General features: G+C 36.0%; 2 protein-coding genes and 1 long non-coding RNA gene across 4 annotated transcripts; 2 read left to right on the forward strand and 1 right to left on the reverse strand.

Moving 5' to 3' along the window:
* Positions 1-608: 608 nt before the first annotated feature.
* On the reverse strand, positions 609-25,620 carry LOC148299659 (uncharacterized). 2 transcript variants are annotated; one of them, XM_088275834.1, is made up of 16 exons: positions 25,412-25,620; positions 23,923-24,092; positions 23,677-23,837; positions 22,254-22,675; positions 19,992-20,215; positions 18,324-18,426; positions 12,070-12,197; positions 10,072-10,362; positions 9,138-9,422; positions 8,016-8,518; positions 6,791-6,974; positions 6,417-6,612; positions 5,332-6,095; positions 4,219-4,411; positions 2,560-2,673; positions 609-811 (listed from the first exon to the last, which is right to left on the reverse strand). In XM_088275834.1, exons 1-16 carry the CDS (start codon positions 25,452-25,454, stop codon positions 744-746), a joined length of 3,849 nt encoding a protein of 1,282 aa, XP_088131960.1. In that variant the 5' UTR covers positions 25,455-25,620; the 3' UTR covers positions 609-743. The 2 variants fall into 2 exon arrangements, with proteins under 2 accessions (XP_088131960.1, XP_088131961.1); XM_088275835.1 differs by lacking the exons at positions 22,254-22,675; positions 23,677-23,837; positions 23,923-24,092; positions 25,412-25,620 and adding an exon at positions 20,344-20,467.
* LOC148299660 (uncharacterized) lies at positions 748-24,385 on the forward strand. Its single transcript, XR_015839050.1, has 2 exons — positions 748-835; positions 22,540-24,385. It is a non-coding gene; the product is annotated as an uncharacterized LOC148299660 (long non-coding RNA).
* Positions 12,646-14,369, forward strand: LOC148299661 (uncharacterized). Its single transcript, XM_088275836.1, has one exon. It carries the CDS (start codon positions 12,782-12,784, stop codon positions 14,219-14,221), a length of 1,440 nt encoding a protein of 479 aa, XP_088131962.1. The 5' UTR covers positions 12,646-12,781; the 3' UTR covers positions 14,222-14,369.
* Positions 25,621-25,699: the final 79 nt, after the last annotated feature.

Consider the following 25,699-nt stretch of genomic DNA (forward strand, 5'->3'; position numbering starts at 1 on the left):
TGTGCAAAAGGTTTGAGACAAGAAAATATTCAGTTATATTATATTATATTTATCTTTATTCTTTCTTCTTAGTTCAATTTTATAAAACTATGTACATTTATGACATGATTCTATTCACAACATTTTGAGTGTGTCCAAATACTTGTTCACAAAATCTGGATTACCTCCAATTACAGGAGTTATTTTCATATTATTTTTTGACATCTCATCAAAGATGAAGAAGAATATGGAAGTCTGGGCATTTACGGGGCTTACGACCGTCATAGGCTGGTTTAAGTGATCACTTTAAACACGTGTAACATTCACCAATTCTACCCATTATTGACAACCACACTACTCAAATTCTTGGAAGTTCTATATATATGAACCAATTTAGAAACCTTGTTCACGAATCACTAGAACTTCACTAGAGACATCTATTGGTGAGATGTAAAGAAGCTTTTTATTAAGCAGAAACTCTTATATTAGTATGTAAATGCCCAGACTTCCATATTCTTCTTCATCTTTGATGAGATGTCAAAAAAATAAAAAAATAAAAAAATAAAAAAATAAAAAATAAAAAAATTATAATAATAATAATATGATTCTATTCAATTACTTCATTGCTGTATATTAAATTTCCTTTTATTATTTCTTGTTTAAATTTTATAATTAAACAAACAAAATATGTCTGACTACGTATTGCACCCACTGCTTAGTCAAGTCGGAATAAAAAATTTTTTGAACATTTTTTTTGTTCACATTTAGGTCGATTCGCACATCACGTCTGTGTCGGCTGCTAGCAAAATGTTTTCAGCTGTACACGGTATTTCTGAAACGACATGAAAAAATATTGGCAAGTACTTATTTTATTTGAAAATTAACTCAAAGTAGGTACCTTAAAAACAAGAATACAAAAGGACATAAACAAATATGGTCTGTAACATTTACAGAGGGAACATTTACATACTACAGTCAAATGAGCGTATTTTAAAAATCAATGTTACATTGTTTCTTGTTATTGAATTTTTTTATTGATTTTTTGGAATTGGATTTGTTTATATTTTTTTTTAGCTTTCAAACGTTGAACGACATTTCAAAATAATGTACAGTAAAACTTCAATATAACAGACCTTGTCTATGGCTTTGACAGACACCCCCTACCCCCCAATTACTCAGTTTTATCGAGGTTTTACTGTATTGATATCCCAACATAAAGACGTCTGTTTGAGGTGATAATATGGAAGTATAGGCATTTATCTGGGCTTACGACACTTTATCGGCAGGTTAAAGTCATCATTTGAACCATCTAACATTCACCGTTCAGCCCATGATTGAACACATTATTAAAATTTTGGAATCTGTATTTATTCCTGACATATCTTTACTTTTACAGAACACTGTAACACTGAAACAGCACATTGGTGCAAATATGTATTTAAAATTAAGTGTTAATTCAGCGATCCATGGAAAGATCCATGCTTGGTCTCTAGGCCTGATGAATAAAGTAAAAAATGAAGATACCAGGAAAACAACCAAAGTAGAGGATATCATGGATCGCGTGGCAAAACTCAAATGGCAATGAACAGGACATATTGCAAGACAGGACCCCACAAGATGGACCCCATAGAATTTTACAATGGACACCTTGGGAGAGCAAAAGAGGTGTCGATAAACCCCAAAAGAGATGGCCTGACGACGTAGCCGCTGCGGGGGATAAAAACTGTCTGCAAGCAGCAACCGACCGGAGAAAATGGAAAGAAAGGGGAAGAGGCCTAAAATACGTTTATGCACTAGCACTATAAAACAATTACCCAAAACGCAAGACGAATAATATCACACTAATAATAAAATAATTGGCAGCAGCAGGCACCTCAGTGGTTGGAGCGCTACGTGCAGCGCAGTCAAGGGATAACTGGAGAAGAGTCATTGCTTCTGCAAGGGTCACAACCCTCAGCAATGAGGATTAAGACGGAGAAGAAGAAGAATAAAATAATAAAACCCTTATCCGCACCCAATGGTGCATAGGGCACTGCGTCATATAAACGCAGTGTTATTTTGATCGTTTACACATGAAGGAAATGTGATCAGCCCTCCGCTTCAGGTACCAGTCCAGGGTAATATTAAATAAATATTACAGTGAAAACATCACTTATATTTATTTTACCCCCCTTGGGAATCGAACCCGGGACCTCCAGAACGGTAGCCGAGCGTGCTGACCATTACACTACGGAGGCGGACATCATATCACACTAAAGTAACTAAATAACCAAGAACGCAAATCAGCATTAAATTTTTATGAAATTCGACTACCCCGTTGCGCTTAATATTTATGATACTGTTAAAAGTCCTGACCTGACCATGAATAATGTAGAGTGTTTCCATTTGAAGTTGAATCTCTTGAATCATTAGTTATGATGTGGTATTTTGCGCTTACATTCAAACCCTGACTTCAACTTGACCCAAGATCAGAAGAAATGGAGGCGATTCATACACCGAGTTTTTGGAACCCATGTTTTTGGGGTTCCGCTCTGAGTAAGATAATGAAGAAGAAGATGTTAGTTGATATTAGATACATACCTATGGGGTACCATTGGTTTGAAGGGAATCCCTTTTCCGCTCTAGCAGCATTAAGGGCCTGCCTGATGGCGAAAACTACTGACACAGATGTTGTTAGAGGAGGTTCTCCAGTAGCTAAAAAGAATAATATGTATATTTTTTAAATATTTTTTTCCTCAAATGAATATTTGGATAAAGTTGTCGTTATTATGGTACGGATAATTGTTCATAGCTCCAATTTCCTATGCAGCTGATAACCTCAAAAATCTTAGCAAACCAAAAATGCCTTTTTAATTCCTACTTCCTGTGGTACAATCATAGAATTTAATGAATAAATTCATCTTCTTACCCTTATTTACATCCAAAGGTGCATAGGGCTTTTCATGATATCGAAGCACTATTATCTTAATCGTTAATTACATGAATGCAATAATAATAATAATAAAACCCTTATCCGCACCCCAGTGGTGCATAGGGCACTGTGTCATATAAACGCAGTGTTATCTTGATCGTTTACACATGAAGGAAAGGTGATCAGCCCTCCGCTTCAGGTACCAGTCCATGGTAATATTGACTAAATATTACAGTGAAAAAATCACTTATATTTTATTTTACCCCCCTTGGGAATCGAACCCGGGACCTCCAGAACGGTAGCCGAGCGTGCTGACCATTACACTACGGAGGCGGACAGGCGGACATGAATGCAAGGTATATTTAATAAATACCAGAGTGAAAGAACACTCAAATTTATTATGATCATGATGGGAATCGAATCCAAGGTCTCCAACACTCATTCCTAAGTAAACGAGTCATTCTTATCTAAATTTTATATAATTTTTTTACTTATTTATTGATTTGGCGTTTAATTTGTAGAACTCTATTTGATTTATGTATTAATTGTTGAATCAAACATATTATTTGAGTCTACTAAGCTGTATTTTATTGTTAAAAAACACATAAAAATTAATACTGTGACAAAAGTTTCGCCTAGTTTTGACATTTTAAAACAAATATCACAATATGTCACAGTTTTAAATTTATGTGTTTTGTCACAATATTAACTTTTATGTGTTTTTTTAACAACTTAACAAAATACAACTTAGTAGACTCAAAAAATCTGTTATTTTTGACATCTCATCAAAGATGAAGAAGAATATGGAAGTCTGGGCATTTACGGGGCTGACGACCGTCATAGGCTGGTTTAAGGGATCACTTTACACACGTGTAACATTCACCAATTCTACCCATTATTGACAACCACACTACTCAAATTCTTGGAAGTTCTGTATATATGAACCAATTTAGAAACCTTGTTCTTGAATCACTAGAACTTCACTAGAGACATCTATTGGTGAGATGTAAAGAAGCTTTTTACTAAACAGAAACTCTTATACTAGTATGTGAGGTCCGAATCCTGGATTACAGCCCCGTAAATGCCCAGACTTCCATATTCTTCTTCATCTTTGATGAGATGTCAAAAATAATATGAAAATAACTCCTGTAATTGGAGATAATCCAGATTTTGTGAACGAGTATTTGGACACACTCAAAATGTTGCAAAAAATCTGTGTTTGATTTCACAATTAATACATAAATTATTTTTTATCTTGAGGTAAATATCTGAAAAGGAGTTTTTTTTATTGAAGATGTTTTTTTTATTGATATAAATGTCAGTAATACCTTTGGATCGCAGAACTCCAGAAGGGTTAGGAGCGTTTCTTCTGAATGAAATTCTCATATCTACAGGAATATCTTTCACTCCGGGTGGCTTGTAGTTCCACGAACGGTTAGTTAGCAGTTCTCCCGTATTTTCATCGTAAACCAACTTTTCTGATGTCCAGTAACCGAGACCCATTATGAATCCTCCTTCAATCTGCGAGAAATGGATTAATTTTTAACAGAGAAATTCATCATTATAATACACGAGGACATAATAAAATACAAATGGAGCTGATAAACGCAACTAATTGTATAGAAAGGCCCTTACAATATATTGCCTATACCCAAATAAACCAGCTGCCTGACATATCGCTCACTCCTTTCAACAACATCACATATCAAAAAACTTGATTTTTCAGGAGATTGTTTTGAAATTTCAAAATATAATAAAATGTATTAAAAATTTATATCAAGCCACTTATTGAACTTTTTACTGTGCAACAGATCATTTTGGGTAAAACCTGAAGGTTTTTTCTCAATTTGAAAAATATTATGTATGTTTTAAAAAAATAATTAAACGATATCTTTTCTTCAAAATGCAAAAACAAGACTTTCTGCCCTGTAGCGGGTAAATATTAAGTTAAAAATATGCCGCTTTTGCTGGGATATAGTACATTTTCTGGGCATTCTGAAAATACGCACAACTGAAAATTGATGATTTTGATATACATATGACGTTGTTGAAAGGAGTGAGCGATATATAAAATAGAACCCAGTCACGGATTCAAAATGAATGAACTGAAAAAATAGTTCATTGAAAGTTATTTGTGTTAGTGATTAGTATTTTCTCGTTGTTTTCCTTTAAACATGCTTCTTACCTTACTTTTTTATATGCCTATTTACTGTACCTTTTATTGCTTTCTATTCTACATTTTGCCCTGTGTTTTCATATTAGTTTTTCAGTCTTGTTAACCTTAATCCCATGTCCCAAAATGAGTGTTGGAAATTACTCATACGGAATATTTTATATGTGATTTATGTATGTAATATATTTAAATACATTAATTGATGAATTCTATCATTTGATAAATCATTTAAATACTTAAAAGTCAGAGTAGGATGCTGATTTTTTACCTGACCAATATCAACTTGAGGACTGAGGCTTTCTCCTGTATCTTCCATGATGTCTACTCTTAATACTTGATGATTTCCCGTTAAGAGATCCACTTCGACCTCTGCCATAGTAATACCCCATACAGGGTATGGTGTTACATTATCCTTAGGAGTAAACATGTACTGAGCGCTCAAATCCACGAGTGCAAGATGAGCTTTTTTTACCAGCTGTCTCCAAGTCGGATTCTCCATCTGTTTTTTATAGGGTTCCAGTCTAGCCAGCAGGACTTCGCAAGCTTTTACAGTAGCGTAACAACACGACTCACTGGACCAACTTCCACCGGATACCATCACATTTGGTGCGGTGAAGTTGTTGGTCGGTTTGATCACAACCATTTCCAGAGGTATACCCAGAATATGGGCACACACCTGCGCTACTTTAGTATTGATACCTTGTCCCATTTCAATCCCTCCATGGGATACGGCTACCGTTCCATCGTCGTGGTATATGGAAACCATCGAAGAGAAATTGCCAGCGTAAAAGAAATTGAATTTCATTGGCAAAGTGCTGATTCCACGTTTGCGCCAACGATTCTCCGCGTTGAACTGAATAATATCTTTGCAGCGCTTCTCGAAATCTGTCGACTCTTTAAAGCTGTCCATTAATTCAGGAATAAGAGAGCCTTCATTGATGTTTGCCATTCTGACATCTATTGGGTGTTTTCCTGTTTCTACCGCGATGTGTTCCATGATGTTTTCAATCATCGCTATTCCCTCCGTTGCTCCTGAATAGAAAAAACTTTATTAGAGTAAGAATAAAGTACATGTGGCAACGAAGTTAGCCTGGAAACACTGGTTGTGATCGTAAGCCTGGAGGGAAAGAGAGGGAGAGGAAGATCCCTCACATAGTGGACGGAAAAAATCAAGGCAGCAGCAGGCACCTCGGTGGTTGGAGCGCTACGTGCAGCACAGTCAAGGGATAACTGAAGAAGAGTCATTGCATCCACAAGGGTCACAACTCTCAGGAATGAGGAATAAGACGGAGAAGAAACTAGAATAAAAATCAAACCAAACTTATTGGTTTAAAAAAACTATTTTAAGCTTACCAGGAGATCGGCATGAAATGTTAGAAGCAGTATCCGTAAGAACACTGTGTCCCTGTACGGACCAAGTGTCCGTATCGTAAGCGTTAGAAAAACATGACAATGTGTGATTGGTGATTGGATCATTGTGACTACAACCATCGTCTGCGTAGAATTTATTGTTCAAATACTGAATCTTTCCCTCATCATTGACTCCAACCTATGGACATAGAAATAAATTACAAATGAATGTTTTATTTGAAACACTATTTAATATATTTTGTACATTAACAAGCCTCTGTAGTGTAATAGTCAGCATGCTCGGCTACTGTACTGGAGGTCCCGGGTTCGATTGCCGGGTAAGTAGGCGGGAAAGTAGGCGACACAACTATTCATACCTCATAATCGCTCGCACACGGAAGGCGTTTGCCCATAAAAACCATGTTGGCTTCCATCGACATGATAAACCGCACTGGTTTATTGAGTCGAATGGCAGCAAGAGAACATGCGATAGCAATTTGCGGAGGTCGAGTAATCTTTCCACCAAATCCCCCTCCGATTCTCCGAATATTTACATTGATTCTGAAAACCAAAGAGAATTTTATATACAGAGTATTTCGGTACTGCTATTATTTATTAATTTATTTTTATTTCATCATACATATCATAGTCGTACAGGAGAAAGTGACCAACTAACAAAACGTAAAATGTTCAGGAAGACCATCTAAGTCAATTTTGCTTGGCAAGAAATAAAACATTGATGCAGTTTATCATTTTTAACAGGTCAATATATTATAGTTCTAAGTTCGTCCGCCTCCGTAGTGTAATGGTCAGCACGCTCGGCTACCGTACTGGAGGTCCCGAGTTCGATTCCCAGGGAGGGTCGAATAAATGTAGGTGGTTTTTTCACTCTAATATTTATTCAATATTACCCTGGACTGGTACCTGAAGCGGAGGGCTGATCACCTTTCCTTCATGTGTTAATGATCAAGATAACACTGCGTTTATATGATGCAGTGCCCTATGCACCATTGGGGTGCGGATAAGGGTTTGAATGAAAATGATGAAAGTTTAAAATCCTTTGGGTTTTTTTTTCAGGGCTACATTAAGCTAGTAAGATATCAAATAGTCAATGGTCACGTTTTTGTAAAAAAATGCACTTGGTCACTTTCTCCTGTATGACTTTGATATAATAAGTCCGCCTCCGAAGTGTAATGGTCAGCACACTCGGCCACCGTTCTGGAAGTCCCGGATTCAATTCCTAAAGGGCGGGGGGTCAAATAAATATAAGTGATTTTTTCACTCTAATATTAATTTAATATTACCCTGGACTGGTACCTGAAGCGGAGGGCCGACCACCTTTCCTTCATGTGTTTACGATTAAGATAACACTTCGTTTATATGATGCAATGCACTATGCACCATTGGGGTGTGGATAAGGGTTTGCAGAAGAAGAAGATACATATAATTACAAATTATAATAACATGCTGTCACAGAGTTTTCCCATGGCACATTTTACAAAATTTATTTATAAAACTATGTGGAAGACAATTGTTTATGTCATGTAATCAAATACAGCATGGAATAACTCAGGAAACAACTGGATTTTAGAGTGGATTTACCTGTTTTCTGGAATATTCAAGGCTTGCGACACTGCGACGTGCGTCACATCCATCCACTGCGTGGCACAATATATATCCAAGCCATCCTCCACTGGCAACACAATACAAGTCTGCGTCTCCATCGTATAGTGATACTGTCCGTGAATATCAAACGAACCCTTAATGACCTTAGTCACATTGTCTCCCCGTTTCTTAGCTTCAGTTTTATCTTCCAGAATAATCCTTTCGTTCAAATCGGCTGATTTGAGAGCCTGCCTCAGGGTTATGACCGGTTTCTTTATATCCTTGTAGACGACTTCAACTTTTTCAGCAGCTATGTTTGCGAGATGTTCCGAGGTGGCGATAATCACACCAATCGGCTGGCCATGATATAGGACTTTTTCGCTGCAGAAAATCTCCTCATCATATTTGTTGTGCAAAAATTCGCATACGTATCCTGGAGTAAAGGAGTTTTTGCCTGGTAAGTCTTTGGCAGAATAAAAGGCAACAACACCTCTCATACTCTACAATAAAGAAAATAAGAATTTTCAACATATTTGTTCATAAAATCTGGATTATCTATAATTAGAACAAGGTTTCTGAATTGGTTCATATATATATATGGAGCTTCCAAAAATTTGAGTAGTGTGGTTGTCAATGATGGGTGGAGTTGGTGAATGTTACACGTGTGTAAAGTGGTCACTTGCTTCCATGTTCTTCTTCATCTTTGATGAGATGTCAAAGAGTACTATGAAAATAAGAATAACCCAAAATTTTCTATTGGTGGAAAAATTGATAATGATTGGAATCAGATCTAGCTGACTTACTGAACTAACCAATTATATACTGATCCCTTTCACTGCCTACACTGGGGCACTTCTAGAAACTTGGTGGTGGATTTACAAACTTGTATTTATTTAGATTGGCAGTGAAAGGGACATTTGAAGCTATTAAATATAAATTTAGAGTAAAAACAGGGTTTTATCACATTTTGTAATAATTTTCATAATTTTGTTCATAAAATAAATTTTCTTTGCAAAAGAGGTCTGTCAGTAAGCCTAAATGCTTCCATATCAGATCCTGTAATGCGGTTAGGAGAGCTTTCAATGTGATTCAGAATATAAATAGCATGACTATGCTTACCAGGGCATTAGATGCATCGATGTTCACTATTTGTCCACCAGGAACATTGGCCAAAACAAACGCTGCATAGACTTCTCCCGGTTGAGTTGGAAGGTCATTGGCGTACTTGGCCTCCCCGGAGCATTGAATCAAGGCTTCCAGTTTTGGTATTGGCTTATTTAAAGGCCACACGTTTTTGTTAGTATCAAAATCTTGCTGTCCGCTCGACACCACTCTTGTAAATTCGTTCCCACCCGATTTTTCTCTGTTTTCAAATGCATCTTCTGGACTGATGTAGAGAATGAACTAGAAGAATATATGTTTAATTTTATTTATTTTTTTGAATATTTATTTGCTAACTACAATATATACATACATATACTGTATACATACGTTAAAAAATTAATGAACACAATTATTATTAATTTTTTGCAGTCTCACTAAGCCACATTGTGTCTTGTCGATGGAGTTTTTTAAAATGCGATTCAATATTTTAATATGAGTGAAAGAAATATAGAATTTTTATTCAACAACACTAGAAATACATGAGACTTTATCATTCAATCTCAAAATTATAATAATTGTTGACAGTTTTAATGACATTCATCAAAACAATTCATTGAGAGTAAAAAATAATAGGTAGATAATATTTGAGGTGGTGGTTTTTGATTTTCCTTTTTTTGCGTAAAAACCACAATTATTTCAACATATATTCGCAATATCGACATCATTTCTAACCGGTTTAATTAAAGAACATGTAGAACTCACATCTATCCAAATATACCTCCTATGAAGTTCAAATACCCCCTCAGTATGGTATAAATTTACTGAATTCTTATCCACCTTGCATTCATGAAAGTAACGATCGAGATAGCACTGCTTCAATACTATGCGGTGCCCTATGCACCATTGGGCGCGGATAAAGCTTAAAAAATAGTTATGTCAATGAAATTACCTTATAGAAAAGGTTGACAGCCAACTTATTCCTATACTGGGGTGACGGCTCTGGAGGTGCGTCGTCAGGAACAATTTCTTCGGAAAGCTTCCGCAAAACTTGTCCTAGAATATTTTTATTGAATATATCCTTTCCTATGATGTATTGCTCAGTTTTTGAAGCATGTGAAAAGTGTGGGTTGATGCCTCCGTACACCAAAGATGCCTTTGTTACTGTTCGCTTGTTGGCAGCAAATTGGAGCAGGAATCCGGCGTTGACGTGGGCATGTGCGTTTTGGGCCCTCGGCATGATCTAATACCAATATTTGATCCATTATTAAAATGATTTTCAATAGTTTAAATATAAAAATAATATAACACTCTCCTTATCATTCATCATTCCCTTTGTGTAATACTACATTAAAATGATGAATGAACAATGAATGACCATGAGTGTTATATTACCGGCATGATGTAATACCAATATTTGAACCATTATTAAATTGATTTTCAATAGTTCAAATAAAAAAGTAATTTAACGCTCTCCTTATCATTCATCGTTCACTTCGTGTAATATCTACCACCTAAGAATAATGAATAACCATAAGAGTGTTACATTACCGTACCACAATGTTAACAATAACTTTTAATATACAAAATAAAGCAAAATAATACACTTGTTTAACCATTTGGTTACCAAAATCCGACGGCTTTTAGTACTCTTGTGAGAAATACCAGATACGTCGGATCTTACGTCATGGTTTATAAAAGTATCAGATAAATTTTGGACAGTATGTTAGAGATGGCTTCGGGGTTGTGCAAATTAAAAAAAAATTATTGCAAAACTAAAAATATTTAAATATTTTTTAATCGTTAATTACACGCACCCCTACGCTATTTCTTTTCACCCCTACACGATTCATTTGATCTCTAGTGTTGTGCGTAAAAAGTAGGTAGTCATTAAGCGAGCAGCGTTTACTTGTTAGTCATTTAGTTAATGATGTTTTAAAACATTGCATGCATTTAGTCAAATAAAATCCAAGAGATATTTTTGTCCCACCGATGATAATTAATATTTATAAATTACACACAGAGCACAGAGTATCTATAAATTTACTTTTGAATTATTTACATATAAATTGTATTTTTCGTAAATTGTAACCCCAAATGCCCTGGTAACCAATGTATACACAACTAGTCTCGAAAACTATAGATGTTCTCATCTTCAGGTGAAAATACAAACTGTTGATGAGAGTATCTATAGTTCTCAAAACTAGTTATGTCTTCATAAATAAACTCAAGAGTACCTAGTCTTAAAGAGTATTTTTATTTTATATTTAAATCATTATGTTATTCCACAAAGTTAATACCAAATCAATAAATAATATATTTAAAAGTTGTGTAACGTACTGGGAGCATGGTACTCATTCACGGAATGAAAGATAATACTTAGCCGTGAAAATATACAACATGTTACTGAACTGATACTGCTTATCTACTGGCCATTCTAGGTCAGAATGGCGCGCCTTCTCTTCAATGTTATTTCATACAAGTTCACGTGCTATTGTTTATATTACTCTCTTGCACAATCCTCTCTCTAATGTTTATACTCAAACCTTACAAGTAGGCAATAATATAAATATATATTTTTAGACATCTCATCAAAGATGAAGAAAAATATGGAAGTCTGGGCATTTACGGGGCTGACAACCGTCATGGGCTAGTTTAAGTAATCACTTTACACACTTGTAACATTCACCAATTCTACCCATTATTGACAACCATACTTCTCAAATTCTTGGAAGCTCTATATATATATATTTGAACCAATTTTGAAACATTGTTCTTGTTGAATCACTAGAACTTCACTAGAGACATCTATTGTTGAGATGAGAAGAAGCCTTTTATTTAGCAGAAACTCCTATATTAGTATGTGAGGTCCGAATCCTGGATTATATATAATCACACACATGAGAAACGCCAGAATATGTAATTTAAAAAATATATATATTCAATTTACCTTAAAACTATGAAATACATAGTCGTCCGAAAGCGGTGGTAGATTTATTCTAAGTATAACACGTCCCCTCATATCAATTGTTAAAAACTGAAGCAAAGTTACATCAAAGATTTTACCCTTCGGTTCACCTATAAAAAAATTACAGCAGTTTAAAAATGTTATAACATTTTTTTTAATAAACATTCTTTTTTCGGAAAATCATTCCATCATCAGATTACTCAAATAAAAATTTTACGATTTGACATTAGTATAAAAATAAAATTTTGAAAGAGAAGAGAGAGAGAAAGAAGACAAATGAATCACAGTAGGAATATTTTTATTATTATTAAGGCACCATAGATGTTCTTTAACTCTGATATTATTACTAGAAATATTACAATTTCATTAATTTGCTTAACATTACTCCTTCACAACACGACGAACTGTCAAACATACAACTGCTTAGTTATAGTGCTCCTAGTTTTTTGTGTTTAAAAATAATATAATCGAAGTTTTGTGAACCAAATGTTATCGTAGTTTATTAATTATATAGTTTTGCATTAAAACTATCGTTTTCTGTGCCCTTTATTTATAAAACTAGAGTCCTTTTAAACATTTCAAGTTATAAATCATTTTTTTGCAACAATAATATTTTTATTTTTTTTTTATAATTTTTTTATATATTTTTTTTGTTCTTTATATTTAAAGTCTTTTACTTTAAAACTTATTAAATATGGAGGCAGGTGAAAAACCTCCAGATCCCCCAGATCCTAGATTTGAAGATTACTCCAATGTGGGTTCGCCCATTATTCACCCAACGGTGAGGTATAAGCGAAACCTTAAGGCAGATTCTTTTGAAGAAGGTCCTCCACCGTCAAAGCAGGTAAGTATGAACACTCATTCGAGAGATGAAACAATGAAAAATTTGTATACAGAAAAGGATGTCGGTCCTTTTATTGTTTATATTCAAAAAATTGCAGAAAATTCCTCCATCAATAGCTTAGAGGTAGGAAAACTCCTTTTTAATAATAAAATACAGGAAATCATACCTCGAGGTGGTATACGGGCTATTGGCCGCAATAGGATTGCCATAGAACTTAATTCATTCGAGGCTGCAAATAGTTTTGCAGAGAAACAAGGTATTCTCAATCAAAATAATTACAAGGCATACATCCCATATCATATGGTGTCACGCATGGGTTTGGTTAGGGGCATTCCGACAGAATGGTCCCATGAGGACATTCTGGAGAATGTGACCCTCCCAGATAATTGCGGTAGAATTATCAAATCTCGCCGTCTCTCTCGGAAAGTAACATCTCCAGACTCTTCTAATCATACATGGGTACCGACCCAAACAGTCGTGCTTACGTTTCAAGGACAAATTCTCCCTAAAAAAATTTTCTTTTTTTACTCCGCTGTAGAGGTGGAATTTTATATGTTTCCCACAATGCAATGTTTTCAATGCTGTAGATTTGGTCATTCGAAACCAGTATGCCGTTCCCAGCCTCGGTGCTACAAATGTGGATCCAACCACCTAGGAGAGTCATGTTCCGCTTCCTTAGAAAACGCCAGCTGTATACACTGTTCTGGCAACCATTTTTCTACCAATCGTAATTGCCCAGAGTTTATACGCCAAAATTTGATTAAGAAAAATATGTCAGAATTAAATATTTCCTATTTTGAAGCTTCTAAACAGACGTTTAGTAAGGGGAAATCCTATGCGGATAGCTTAAAATCCTCAAATAAACATCCTTCTCAAAACATTTCAAAATCCTCTTTAGATGGTGAAGCTACACTCAATTCACTACCCGCCACAATTACCGCTCCCCAAAAAAATCGTGCCAAATTTACATACAAAACTCCCAGAGCTCCTCTTATTCCCGGCTACGACCGATCCAACCATAACTCCCTTCTCATCCATCCCAATGGCTCGGTAAATTACCAATCACCCGATGGATGTGCTATCAATCAAAGCTCTTCTCCAGCCATCAACTCAAACTCTGCTGAAAGTTTATCACAGAGTCTCGCCTTCTCTAATGAATCTTTCTCTAAATCCATTCTAACCATATTACTTGATCTCTTACTCTCCCAAAAATCCTTACCGTCCAACGTTGCTATTATTATTCCTGTCCTTCAAGCTTTCATACAAAATGGCCCAAATCACTTCAATTAATTCTCTTTCGATTCTCCAATGGAACTGTCGTAGCGCAGTATCCAACAGAGATGACATCAATCTTTTAATCCGCTCTCACAAAATTGATATTGCGACCCTATCTGAAACCTGGTTCTCTCCGGGTTCAGTTATCTCATTCCCTGGCTATTCTTGTGTCAGAGACGACCGCCTTGACGGAAGGGGCGGTGTAGCTATCTTAATAAAAAATAATTTAATTTTCGATTTGATTCCACTTCCATCACATCCCAGAATGCAAATATTAGCCATAAAAATTCTAGATTTATCAATTGTTTCCGTTTACTCAGCTCCCAGAAACGTATTTAAGCAATCATACTGGAGATCTATCGTGAGTTGTCTCTCCCCAAATTTCTACATTTTGGGAGACCTTAATGCTCATTCTACGTCCTGGGGCTGTACGTCGTCCGACACTGCAGGAAGGGCCATCGTTGATTTCAGGGAGGAATCAAACTTATGTATATTGAACAATGGTGATCCAACGCGTATTGCTCCGGCTAATCATAGCCAAAACGCCTTGGACATCTCAATCTGTTCCTGCAACCTGGCAAGCTTGTCCTCTTGGAATCTATTGAGTGACCCTTTCTCCAGTGATCATTTCCCTATCATCATCAAAATGATTAATTCCTCAAATCACAGTCATCATAAACCCAAGAGATCTAACTATTTGATCGGTAGGGCTGACTGGAAAATCTTTGAAGATTCATTGAATGCTAAATCCGAGTCCCTGTCGATCGATGGTGACAATAACAACCCCAACACAATAGCTAACAAAATCCACGAGTTGATAATCGAGGTGGCCAACGTTGCTATCCCCATATCTAAAAAGGTTTTGCACAAGTACTCCCCTCCTTGGTGGGATAAGGAATGCACGGAAATGGTTAAAAATAGAGCATCCAGTATAAGAAAGTATAAAAGAAATATAACTTCTGACAACTTTTTGGAGGTTAGACACGTACAGGCCCTAACTAAAAAATTTCTTAGAAAAAAAAAAAGACAGGGTTGGCAAAATCTCTGTAACTCTTTGTCTCCCGAAACCCCGCTCGGGGATGTCTGGGATTCAATAAGAAGATTCAGAGGATCATACTCTCCGAAGGTGAACACTTCCAAATGTACATCCTGGATAGAGGATTTTGTTGGGAAACTTGCTCCATCTTACGTTCCCAGTATTTCCGAACTCCCTAGAGAACCCCCAATCCTTCCAGGCGCTGACTACCTAACATCTCCGTTTTCACTCGATGAATTATCGATGGCAATCCAATCTTCTGGAGATTCTTCTCCGGGCCATGACATGATTCCCTATTCCTTTTTCAAACACTTTCCTAAACCATTTATGATCCTAATCCTAAAAATGTATAATCTCATTTTAAAATCTTGCACAATCCCAGACTCCTGGAAAAGACAAATCATAGTCCCGATCCCCAAACCTGGTAAGGATATATCCCTTGGAACTTCATACAGGCCAATTGCCCTCTCATGTTGTTTTCTCAAAATTCTGGAACGCATGGTAAAGACTAGGCTCGAGTGGTTTGTAGAGAGAAATAACCTCCTACCGCACTGGCAATTTGGTTTTCGAAAAAATAAATCCTGCATCGACAACCTAAGTGTACTAGTTACTGATATCCATGTTTCACGGTCCTGTAAAACCGACTTAATCGCCTGCTTCTTGGACGCAAGTAGTGCTTATGATAATGTCCTTCTCCCATTACTGCTGGAAAGAATGAATGCCCTCGGGATCTCCAGTGGTGTTGGCTGCCTGATATTTAATATGATGTGCAATAGAGATATTACCATAGATACTCCAAAAGGATCCGTGATTAGAACGGTGTACAAAGGTCTGCCACAGGGATCGGTATTGAGTCCACTGTTATTTAACATCTACACTCAGGATCTTCAAACACATATTCCCCCTGAAATCTCCATTTTGCAGTATGCGGATGACTTCGTGCTGTATACATCAGACAAATCCACACCTCGCGCTTCGAGTGTATTGAATAGGGCACTGGAACCCGTCGGGGCATGGTTCGAGGAAAGTAATTTGGAATTGGCTCCGTCCAAAAGCCAAATAGTAGTATTTTCTAGAAAGCGTAACATCCCCGAGTTAAATATAAAATTGAGGAAAATTCGGATTCCTGTGAAGGACAATGTAAAATTTTTGGGCGTCACATTGAATAATAAGCTGTCATGGAACAAACACATTGAAAACATTGTGGCTAAGTGTGAAAAGAATATTAACATCCTACGGGCAGTTTCAAGAGTGTGGTGGGGTGCCCACCCGACTACAATGAACATGCTTTACTGCGCTCTTGTCCGAAGTCATATTGATTATGCGTGCTTTATAATGGACCCTCTTCCAAAGTATCTGCAATCTAAATTAGATAGGATACAATATAAATGCCTCAGATTAATTTTGGGAGCAATGAAATCATCTCCTGTGATTGCCTTACAAGCGGAGTGTGTTGATATGCCGTACTCTTTGAGGAAAAAACTATTATCCAACAAATTCATCCTCAATAGGACTAACGATAGTAATCATCCAATTTTTCCGAGGCTTCAACTTCTTCATGCTTTTTTTCAATCAACCTCAAACAAAAATACTGACAGTCCTCCTATTCTCTGTAGATCCTGGCATCACATTGTAAACACCATGTCATGTCCTCTTGAAGCCACTCTTCCGTTATATAACATTTCATATGAAGCTGCTATTTATAAACCTGATGTATTTCTTTCTATTGGAATAGATAAGACCTCGTTGGTTCTTAATGCCTCTTATGTTAAACGATTATTCATACAAAAGTTGGAAGAACTTTGGCCTAACCACGTTGCAGTATATACTGATGGCTCAAAAAGTGCCGTAGGAGCGTGTGGTGCTGCATTATATATTCCTTCCCTTAATATAGAAGAGCAATTCCAATTACCTCGTGAAGCATCCATATTTACAGCGGAATGTGTGGCCCTTAGAGAGGCTCTGAGAATAATTATTAAACAATCCTTGTCACCGACAGTAATTTTTACTGATTCTCTCAGCGTTGTGAACCTTTTATCTTCAAATAATAATCACTCTGTCCTTAAGAATAATCATATTCTTTGTGATATAAAAAGAATGTTATATATGGTTAATGTTGAAAATAAAATTGTCTCGATAGTTTGGATTCCATCTCATATAGGAATTACAGGTAATGAGAGGGTGGACTCCATGGCCAAGGAAGCCCGGGACTGTGGCGTGGTTCCCAGTCTATTCACCCTTCCCATTCCTGACTACCTTAGTGGGCTCAAAGCTGGTGCAAGCGAGGAATGGAATGAAATGTTCTCCATAACATCCACTGGATCCTATTACAAGTCAATCCAACCCGTGATACCCAAATCCCCTTGGTTCCGCAAAGTTAGGATTCCCAAGCTGAATGTGTCCCTTCTGTGTAGGCTGAGGATCGGACACACAGTACTTGCATCCCACCTCAAAAGGATTAATATTCTAACTTGTTCGTTGTGCGCGTGTGGACAGGAGGATGAGACTGCTGACCACGTATTTTTCAACTGCCCCTTACTCCCTAACCTCGAGTTCATTCAGGACATTCGGTCTGAGGGTTTGTCCTTCCCGCTGAATGTCCAACACCTATTGTCAATGAACTCGAAAAATGTTAACGGTGCGATTATTAAACATTTAAAAAAGTATAGCAAAAGCGTGTGACCCCAAAATAAATCAATAAAAAAAAATAAATTATTTAAGTATATAAAATCACTAGTATGGCAGGTATCACCCAAAATTGGGTGCTTTGCCAAAAATAAACAAAAAAAAAAAAAAAAAACATTACTCCTTTTCCATATCTTATACTAGTTATGCTGTGCTAAGTGAATTATAATGTGCAATATATTTGTATTATTTTAATTTGTAATATAGGGTGTAATTTTTCCATTCCATAGCAGAGGTATCTTTCTAATGCATTTTTTAAAAATGTAGTATTAATTTTATATTGTTTTAAATTGATATTCAATTCAGAAGACAAAGTACTTCTTGTCTAACTTTGACGTTGACATTGAGAGGAATCAATCTAGTTTTTTGTTACCGAAAACAAATGTGTACACTTACCGAGGGTTAATGTTGCACCAACTGATTCAAACATGACAAATATATCAGATTGAAACTCATTATGCTGATGCTTCATCGCCAAATTTCCTGCAAGGGATCCAATCTGGAGTATTAAAAAAATATATGTTAAACAAGAAATATAAACATAATTCCATTTATCTTTTTTTGGTAAATAATTGCATTGAAATATACCAAACGGATACTCCCATCGTAAAAAAAAACCTACACGGAAACAGTTTTACATTGTATATTGCAAATTATCTTGCTAAACTATATGTTCTCATGTACCATTCCTTGCTTTAACACATCATTCTTCAGTAATTCTTTCTCTGTCCAAGCGCCCAGACTATGGAATGAATTATCTCGTAAAAAATCCACCTTCTCTGATAACTTTTGAAAAGCGTCTAAGACATTACTATCTATCATTAGAATCCTAACTGTCTTTCAAACCTCGTTCCTTAGTTTTTCCTCTACCTCCTTCCCTAAACTCCCTTCTTTTGCCTTCCTTATTATCATCAATTTGTAATTTATATAAATATTTGATTTAAAGTAGTTGTTTCATTAATGCAGCATAGAATTGTAATCTATGATTTTTATCTTTCTCATTTATACTTTAAGTTCAAGCACTATCCTACCCTCTGATTGAAAACAGCTACATCATATATACGAGTAAGGTATTAAACGTCTTGACCAATATCACTAGTCTGTTTTTGGTAAGTTGGACAATATTGATTCAAAGCAATAAGCCCACCAATGTTTTATCGACAGAACACATTTCAAATTCAAAAATGAAAAGAACACATCCCTTGACATATATAAAATAATAAAACCCTTATCCGCACCCCAATGGTGCAAAGGGCACTGCGTCATATAAATGCAGTGTTATCTTGATCGTTTACACATGAAGGAAAGGTGATCAGCCCTCCGCTTCAAGTACCAGTCCAGGGTAATATTGAATAAATATGACAGTTAAAAAATCACTAATATTTATTTTACCCTCCTTGGGAATCGAACCCGGGACCTCCAGAACGGTAGCCGAACGTGCTGACCATTACACTACGGAGGCGCATATCTCTTGACATATGGTATATATATATTCATTTCTCATTTTTCAATTCAAACACTTATCTGCACCCCAATGGTGCATAGGGCACTGCATTATATAAACACAGTTTTATCTTGATCGTTAACACACGAAGGAAATTTGATCAGCCTTCCGCTTCAGGTACCAGTCCAGGGTAGTATTGAATAAATATTAGAGTGAATATATCACTTTTATTTATTTGACTCCCCCTGGGAATCGAACCCGGGACCTCCAGAACGGTAGCCGAGCGTGCTGACCATTACACTACGGAGGCGGACAATTTCATTTCTCATTAATGAACCTAAAACTATTTTATTTATTGTTTCGGCATTAACTTTGTCGTGAGACATGTTACAATGATTAAAGAAAACACTTGTTTTTAACCACTTGAGTTTTATTATTGACTACATGTTTCAGAAGTTAAACTTCCATCATTCAGGTCTGTATAATAACTATTATAAAGACCTGAATGATGGAAGTTTAACTTCTGAAACATGTAGTCAATAATAAAACTCAAGTGGTAAAAAACGAGTGTTTTCTTTAATTATTGTAACCTAAAAGTAAATAATAAAACAGTTTCTTACGTTCCTCAGGGGGACATGAGCGACCAAATCCAAGTGTTTGTAAAACTGTCCAGTATACTTGAAACTAGAGCTGGTCTCCGAAACTTGTTGAAACAGTTCCATAGTTTCACTCAACGTCATGTTAGCTCCAAGAACCAACTTCTCGCCAATCGTGAAGGATTTCAATTCCTTCACGTCTCTTATATCAATCATTGTCTTAGGCGTCTGCTTCATACGATAAACACCTGCAATTAGAAATTTTTAAAATTTATATATTTTTCATTTATTTATTGTTTTTATATTTTGCCATGTATTTTGCCATGTTTTGGTTTTTTTTTAAAAATCTTTTTTGTAAAAAAAAAAATTAACTAACCATCACGCCACTTCTCCGCAGGGGTAGGCAGAGAGAATAGAGCGCCACACCACTCTGTCCTTGCAAACATTCTTCGCCTCTTCCACGTTCATGCATCTCCTAATACTTACCCGCCGATTGTTACGACTCCTAACCTGACCACTTTCAAGTAATTGGCATACCTGATCGTGCCATGTTTTTCTCAGTCTTCCTCTGCTTCTTTTTCCACCAACATTCGCCTCATAAATTTGTTTTACCGTTCTTTCCTCACTCATTCGTTCTACATGCCCAAACCATCTCAACACACCTTTCTTAATTTTATCGGTAATGCTTATCTCAGCTTTGCATTCCTTCCTTATTTCACTATTCCCACATCTATCATACATCGTTTTGTCGCACATTCTTCTGAGAGATCGCATTTCTTCGATCATGATCTTCGATCATGATCTTTTTTTTAACTTATACTATTTGTGTTCCAGTCTTGTTAACCTTAATCCCATGTCCCAAAATGAGAAATAGAAATTACTCATCAGGAATATTATTTATATGTATATGACTTATGTATGTAATATGTTTTGAAAAAAAAATTATAAATATCAACTTATAAATTACCTTCAGTTAAATTTCATTATGATACTGTTAAAAGGCATATAATTATCCTCAAAAATTTTCATACTAAAAATAAGGTATTTGCATTTTAAAAATATTGTGACTATTGTTTCGCCTGGTTATGGCATGTTATGGCATTTTGACATTCGCTTGAAAATGCCATAACTAGGCGAAACAATTGTCAAAAAAAAATTGTGTTTTCGTTAGTAAAATACAACTTAGTAGACTAAAAAATCTGTGTTTGATTTAAAATTAATACATAAATTAAAATGGAGTTCTACAAATTAAACACCAAATCAATAAATACTTAAATAATATACATATACTCGTACATATGTACCTGTATTAGAAAAAACAACATACCCCCACCCCTATCCTTATCGACACCCATAACTTGTTCACTGCTTGTTTTATATATATGTTTAGTCATAAATTGAACCCTGAAGAAGGCAACAGGTTGTTGCCGAAACTACTTGGTTGTTGATAAATATGTGAGTGGATCAAAAAGCAAAGTCTTTTTATTTCTCAAAATAATCTAATTAAAAATTCTTTTTTGCGAATCTAAAGATGTTACTTGTTAAAAAGATATTCTCATTTATAATTTTCGGTTTTAAAATTGAGAATATATACATAAAACGGTTTGATATTGGTCAACATTACAAATCAATAGTGTCATTACACAAGGTTTTTTTTTAGGAAAATAAATAAAAAGGTATTTTAATATTTTCCGGATGATGTCAATATTATAAGTGTCTTAATTTGATATGAAACATATTTCATTGTTTTTATAATAAATAAAATGGATGTCTGAGCATCCCAAAACAACTGACCTGGCATTTGGCTGGATTAAGCGATCACTTTATACAATTTTGTAACGGGACTTTTGAGTTGTACCAGCATGTGGATGGTAATCGAGACCATTGCATCTACACAGGTTTCAAAAATTAATGCAATATGAACGTTCAATAATGGGCAGAATGGTGAACATTATACAAGTATACAAAGTGATCGCTTAAGCCGGCTAAATGACAGGTCGTAAGCCCTGGGATGCTGACTTCCATATTCTTTCATATAAAAAGGACGATAGATGTTTAATTTAAAGTTGAGAGACCTATAATAATTATACAGTAAACTTAGCATAATATGTCAATTACTTGAAAGCGGCTAGGTCAGGAGTCGAAATAATCGGCGAGTATGTGTATGAAGAGATGCATAAATGCGGAAGAGGCGAAAAATGTTTGCAAAGACAGAGTGGTATGGCATTCTATTCTCTCTGCTTGAACCAGCATGATGGTGAGTTGGTCAGTTAGTTGAATTCATACCTTTGGCGGTGTTTCCATCTACAAGCATATAAGAATCGCTTCCTTCTTTTTGCAAAATATCAAATATATCATTAACTTCATACACCTTAAACCATTTGCAATCTGGAGTGTTCAGTACAATTTTTTTGTTTCCCAGGCACATATCCGTGATGGGACGTTCCATGTTTGCTTTGCAGCCATCCTCTGTGGGACAGTAATCTGAACAACTTTTAGTACAAATTAACCCACTCTTATTGCACATGTTTACTTGGGATAACTCCTCGATATCAGATATTTGGTTTTTTAGATTGGGGTCGCAGTCCTTGGAAAACGTCTTGAAGGCATCAAGAATGGGACGGTACCCGGTACATCTGCACAGGTTACTAGCAAAGGAATTCTCTACTTCAGCCATTGTCATATCGTCCTTGCGATTTTCGTATAAACTGGAAAAATTGGGTGATTAAAACACGTAAGAATAGCATTCAATAAGAAATCTAAAAATATATAATGATATAAGTTTACAAACAAGAAAAACCTTAACTAAAACACTCTAGTCTCAAGCAACTGTTGTATGGAAGTAAAATGTGGACTATCAGGCAGGTAGAATCGGCGCCGTTTGAGATGTGATGCTACAGGCACATTTTGAGGATTAATTGGTAGGGAACACTGGGGTTTTAAACAGGGCTGGAGAGTCAAGATGCTCAACAGCAAGCCAAATGGATAGGCCAAAATATAAGACACCCAGGCCTGCTACTTACAATTGAGGAAGGCATGTGCAATGGTGCAAACTACAGAGTGGATAGAGACGGGTGGAGACTGACCATGAGAAAAGGAAACCAATCATCTCACAGATTTAACCCACTAAGAAGAAATAAAAAACATTTTTTTTATCTTCTGACTGAAATCTTGATATGGGTGATAAAGTAAGAAAGCTGTATGGAAGAGGTACAAGGAAAGAATCAACAACATACCTTTATGTCAAGTGATTTATCTGTTCGGCTACTCAATTTTTGATGCACTGAACACTCGGTGTTGCTTTTGCTGGTTCTTAGACCAAAACATAGTTGTGATACTCCAGCCGTGACATGACAACACAGACACCAGTTAGTTACCTGTGCATATTCATGACCCAACTAGGACTGCAGTATCCGCACTGTGTCCCATTGAATGCTGCGAGTCTCCTCTGTATCGGGTGGTAGCCATTCTTCTGGTTCCCGATTCCCTCCACTGTCGTGATACTCCAGCCGTGACATGACAACACAGACACCAGTTAGTTACCTGTGCATAATCATGACCCAACCGGGACTGCAGTATCCGCACTGTGTCCCATTGAATGCTGCGAGTTTCCTCTGTATCGGGTGGTAGCCATTCTTCTGGTTCCCGATTCCCTCCACTGTTGTGATACTCCAGCCGCGACATGACAACACAGACAACAGTTAGTTACCTGTGCATATTCATGACCCAACCAGGACTGCAGTATCCGCACTGTGTCCCATTGAATGCTGCGAGTCTCTTCTGTATCGGGTGGTAGCCATTCTTCTGGTTCCCGATTCCCTCCACTGTCATGATACTCCAGCCGTGACATGACAACACAGACACCAGACACTAGAAATTAGTAACTTCATTTCAGTATACGACATCTGAAGTGGTATAAGATGAGAAATTTTAGAACAAATAACAATCGCCTTACCGAGTTCACTGAAAACACTTTGGGTTTCTGTGTGACTGGATCCAAGGCAGCCACGGTGACTATGCAGGCCCCACACCCTCCTTCATGGCACATGGCCTTAGTACCCCTGAGGTTGGCATGATATCGCAGAAAACTGTTCAATGACGTATCTCCACTGATTTCTTCAGAAACTGCAATAAAGAATGAATTTAAAAACTTGTATATAGGCTACTCAAACTAACCTGAGAAGTACCAGCAAGGAATTGTCATTTTGGTTTGATCGAACAATGAAATTGGTGCTATTTCCCAGCTCTTATTTCCTCAAAATTCATGATGAAACAGCTGCAAACAAAATCAAATGCTGGATATACCACTACACCACTAATATGAGATCTCAAACGTACAAATTCAGTACGCGATCGTACGCGCTAGGGGCCAGACGTGTCTCCACACAATTTTTTGAAAAATAATATATATTGATAAATACTATCTTTTTTTTATTCCTACCTTTCAATAACTCTTTTCTTTTAAAAACTATGTATTTATTTTGAAGAAAAACGTAGTTTTTCAATACAAAAACGATGTTTATATGATAGCAAAAAACTCTTGTCTGGAAAGGAAATTAAGTTGCGATTTATCGTATATTGCGCCTTAAGCGATTTGCGTATTGAAACAAAATATAATATATTTACTCTTCAATTATATACAGGTAATCGTCGTTTTGCGCCGGTTCGATTTACGCCGATTGGTAGCGGCCGTAAGATGTTGGTTCGGCCGATATCAGTAGGATTCACCGTTTTGGCTAACACCAAAGCGCTTTAAACGAATAAACATTATTTGTTAAATACATTTTTTTACTAACGGTCGTAGCCAATTAGTACATAATATATCATATATACTTTATGATATCTTTTTAAGTATATGATTAGTTCGAAAAGTACTTGTCTAAACAAGGACGATCATATAAAAACAAGGAATTATGCATTAGCCTGAAATATTGTAATTATTATTGCTTTATAGTTAGGAAGTGACATATTCCAGATATCGAAATTTTTCAGAGTTTTTTCGAGTGACATATTCCAGACCGCGAAATTTTTGCATTTGGTATATAGGAGTATTGAATCCCGACACTGTTTGGCTGTTATTACAATAAAATATATGACGGTTTCTCGTGTTTCTGATTGTTAAATTTACAATTCATTTAATTTATAGTATGTAATAAATAAACACGTTAGATTTTTCTTAAAATTTTGACACGTATCCTAACCTAACCTTATATCGTCCATTATATTTGTATTCATTTAACGTCGATTTTTTTACATCGATGTATCTCAGAACGGAATCCCGGCGTAAAACGACGGTTACCTTAATTTTTTAAATATTTACATGTTTTAATACATTACGAGAAAAGCTGGTTCAAAACCTACTAATAATATTTGATATAATTACCGATTATTATTTTTTGTTACAGATTATTTACTATTTATGTAATATCTTTTATATTTCATACCTGTATATTCTTGTCCATTAATGCTAAACTTTATTCGCGACATAGTCAGACTGAGTGTCGACAGCTAATCTCGCTGTAGACTTGGTACTCACTAAATCCAATCCTAGTACTAATTTAGATAAACGAAGAGCGACATTATTTATATACTACATATATGCGTATCTCTAAAGAATAGCTTCGTCACTGTACCAATCAAAATATTGGTGACTGACCCTTTAACTGAACCATATAGGCTATCAAATGATAAGTGTATTTAATTTTTTTTTTTTAAAACGGAATCTTTAATCG

Source organism: Brachycentrus maculatus, unplaced genomic scaffold, assembly GCF_059751285.1.
Source record: "Brachycentrus maculatus isolate JH-2025_06_01 unplaced genomic scaffold, ASM5975128v1 h1tg001002l, whole genome shotgun sequence".
Classification (NCBI taxonomy): domain Eukaryota; kingdom Metazoa; phylum Arthropoda; class Insecta; order Trichoptera; family Brachycentridae; genus Brachycentrus; species Brachycentrus maculatus.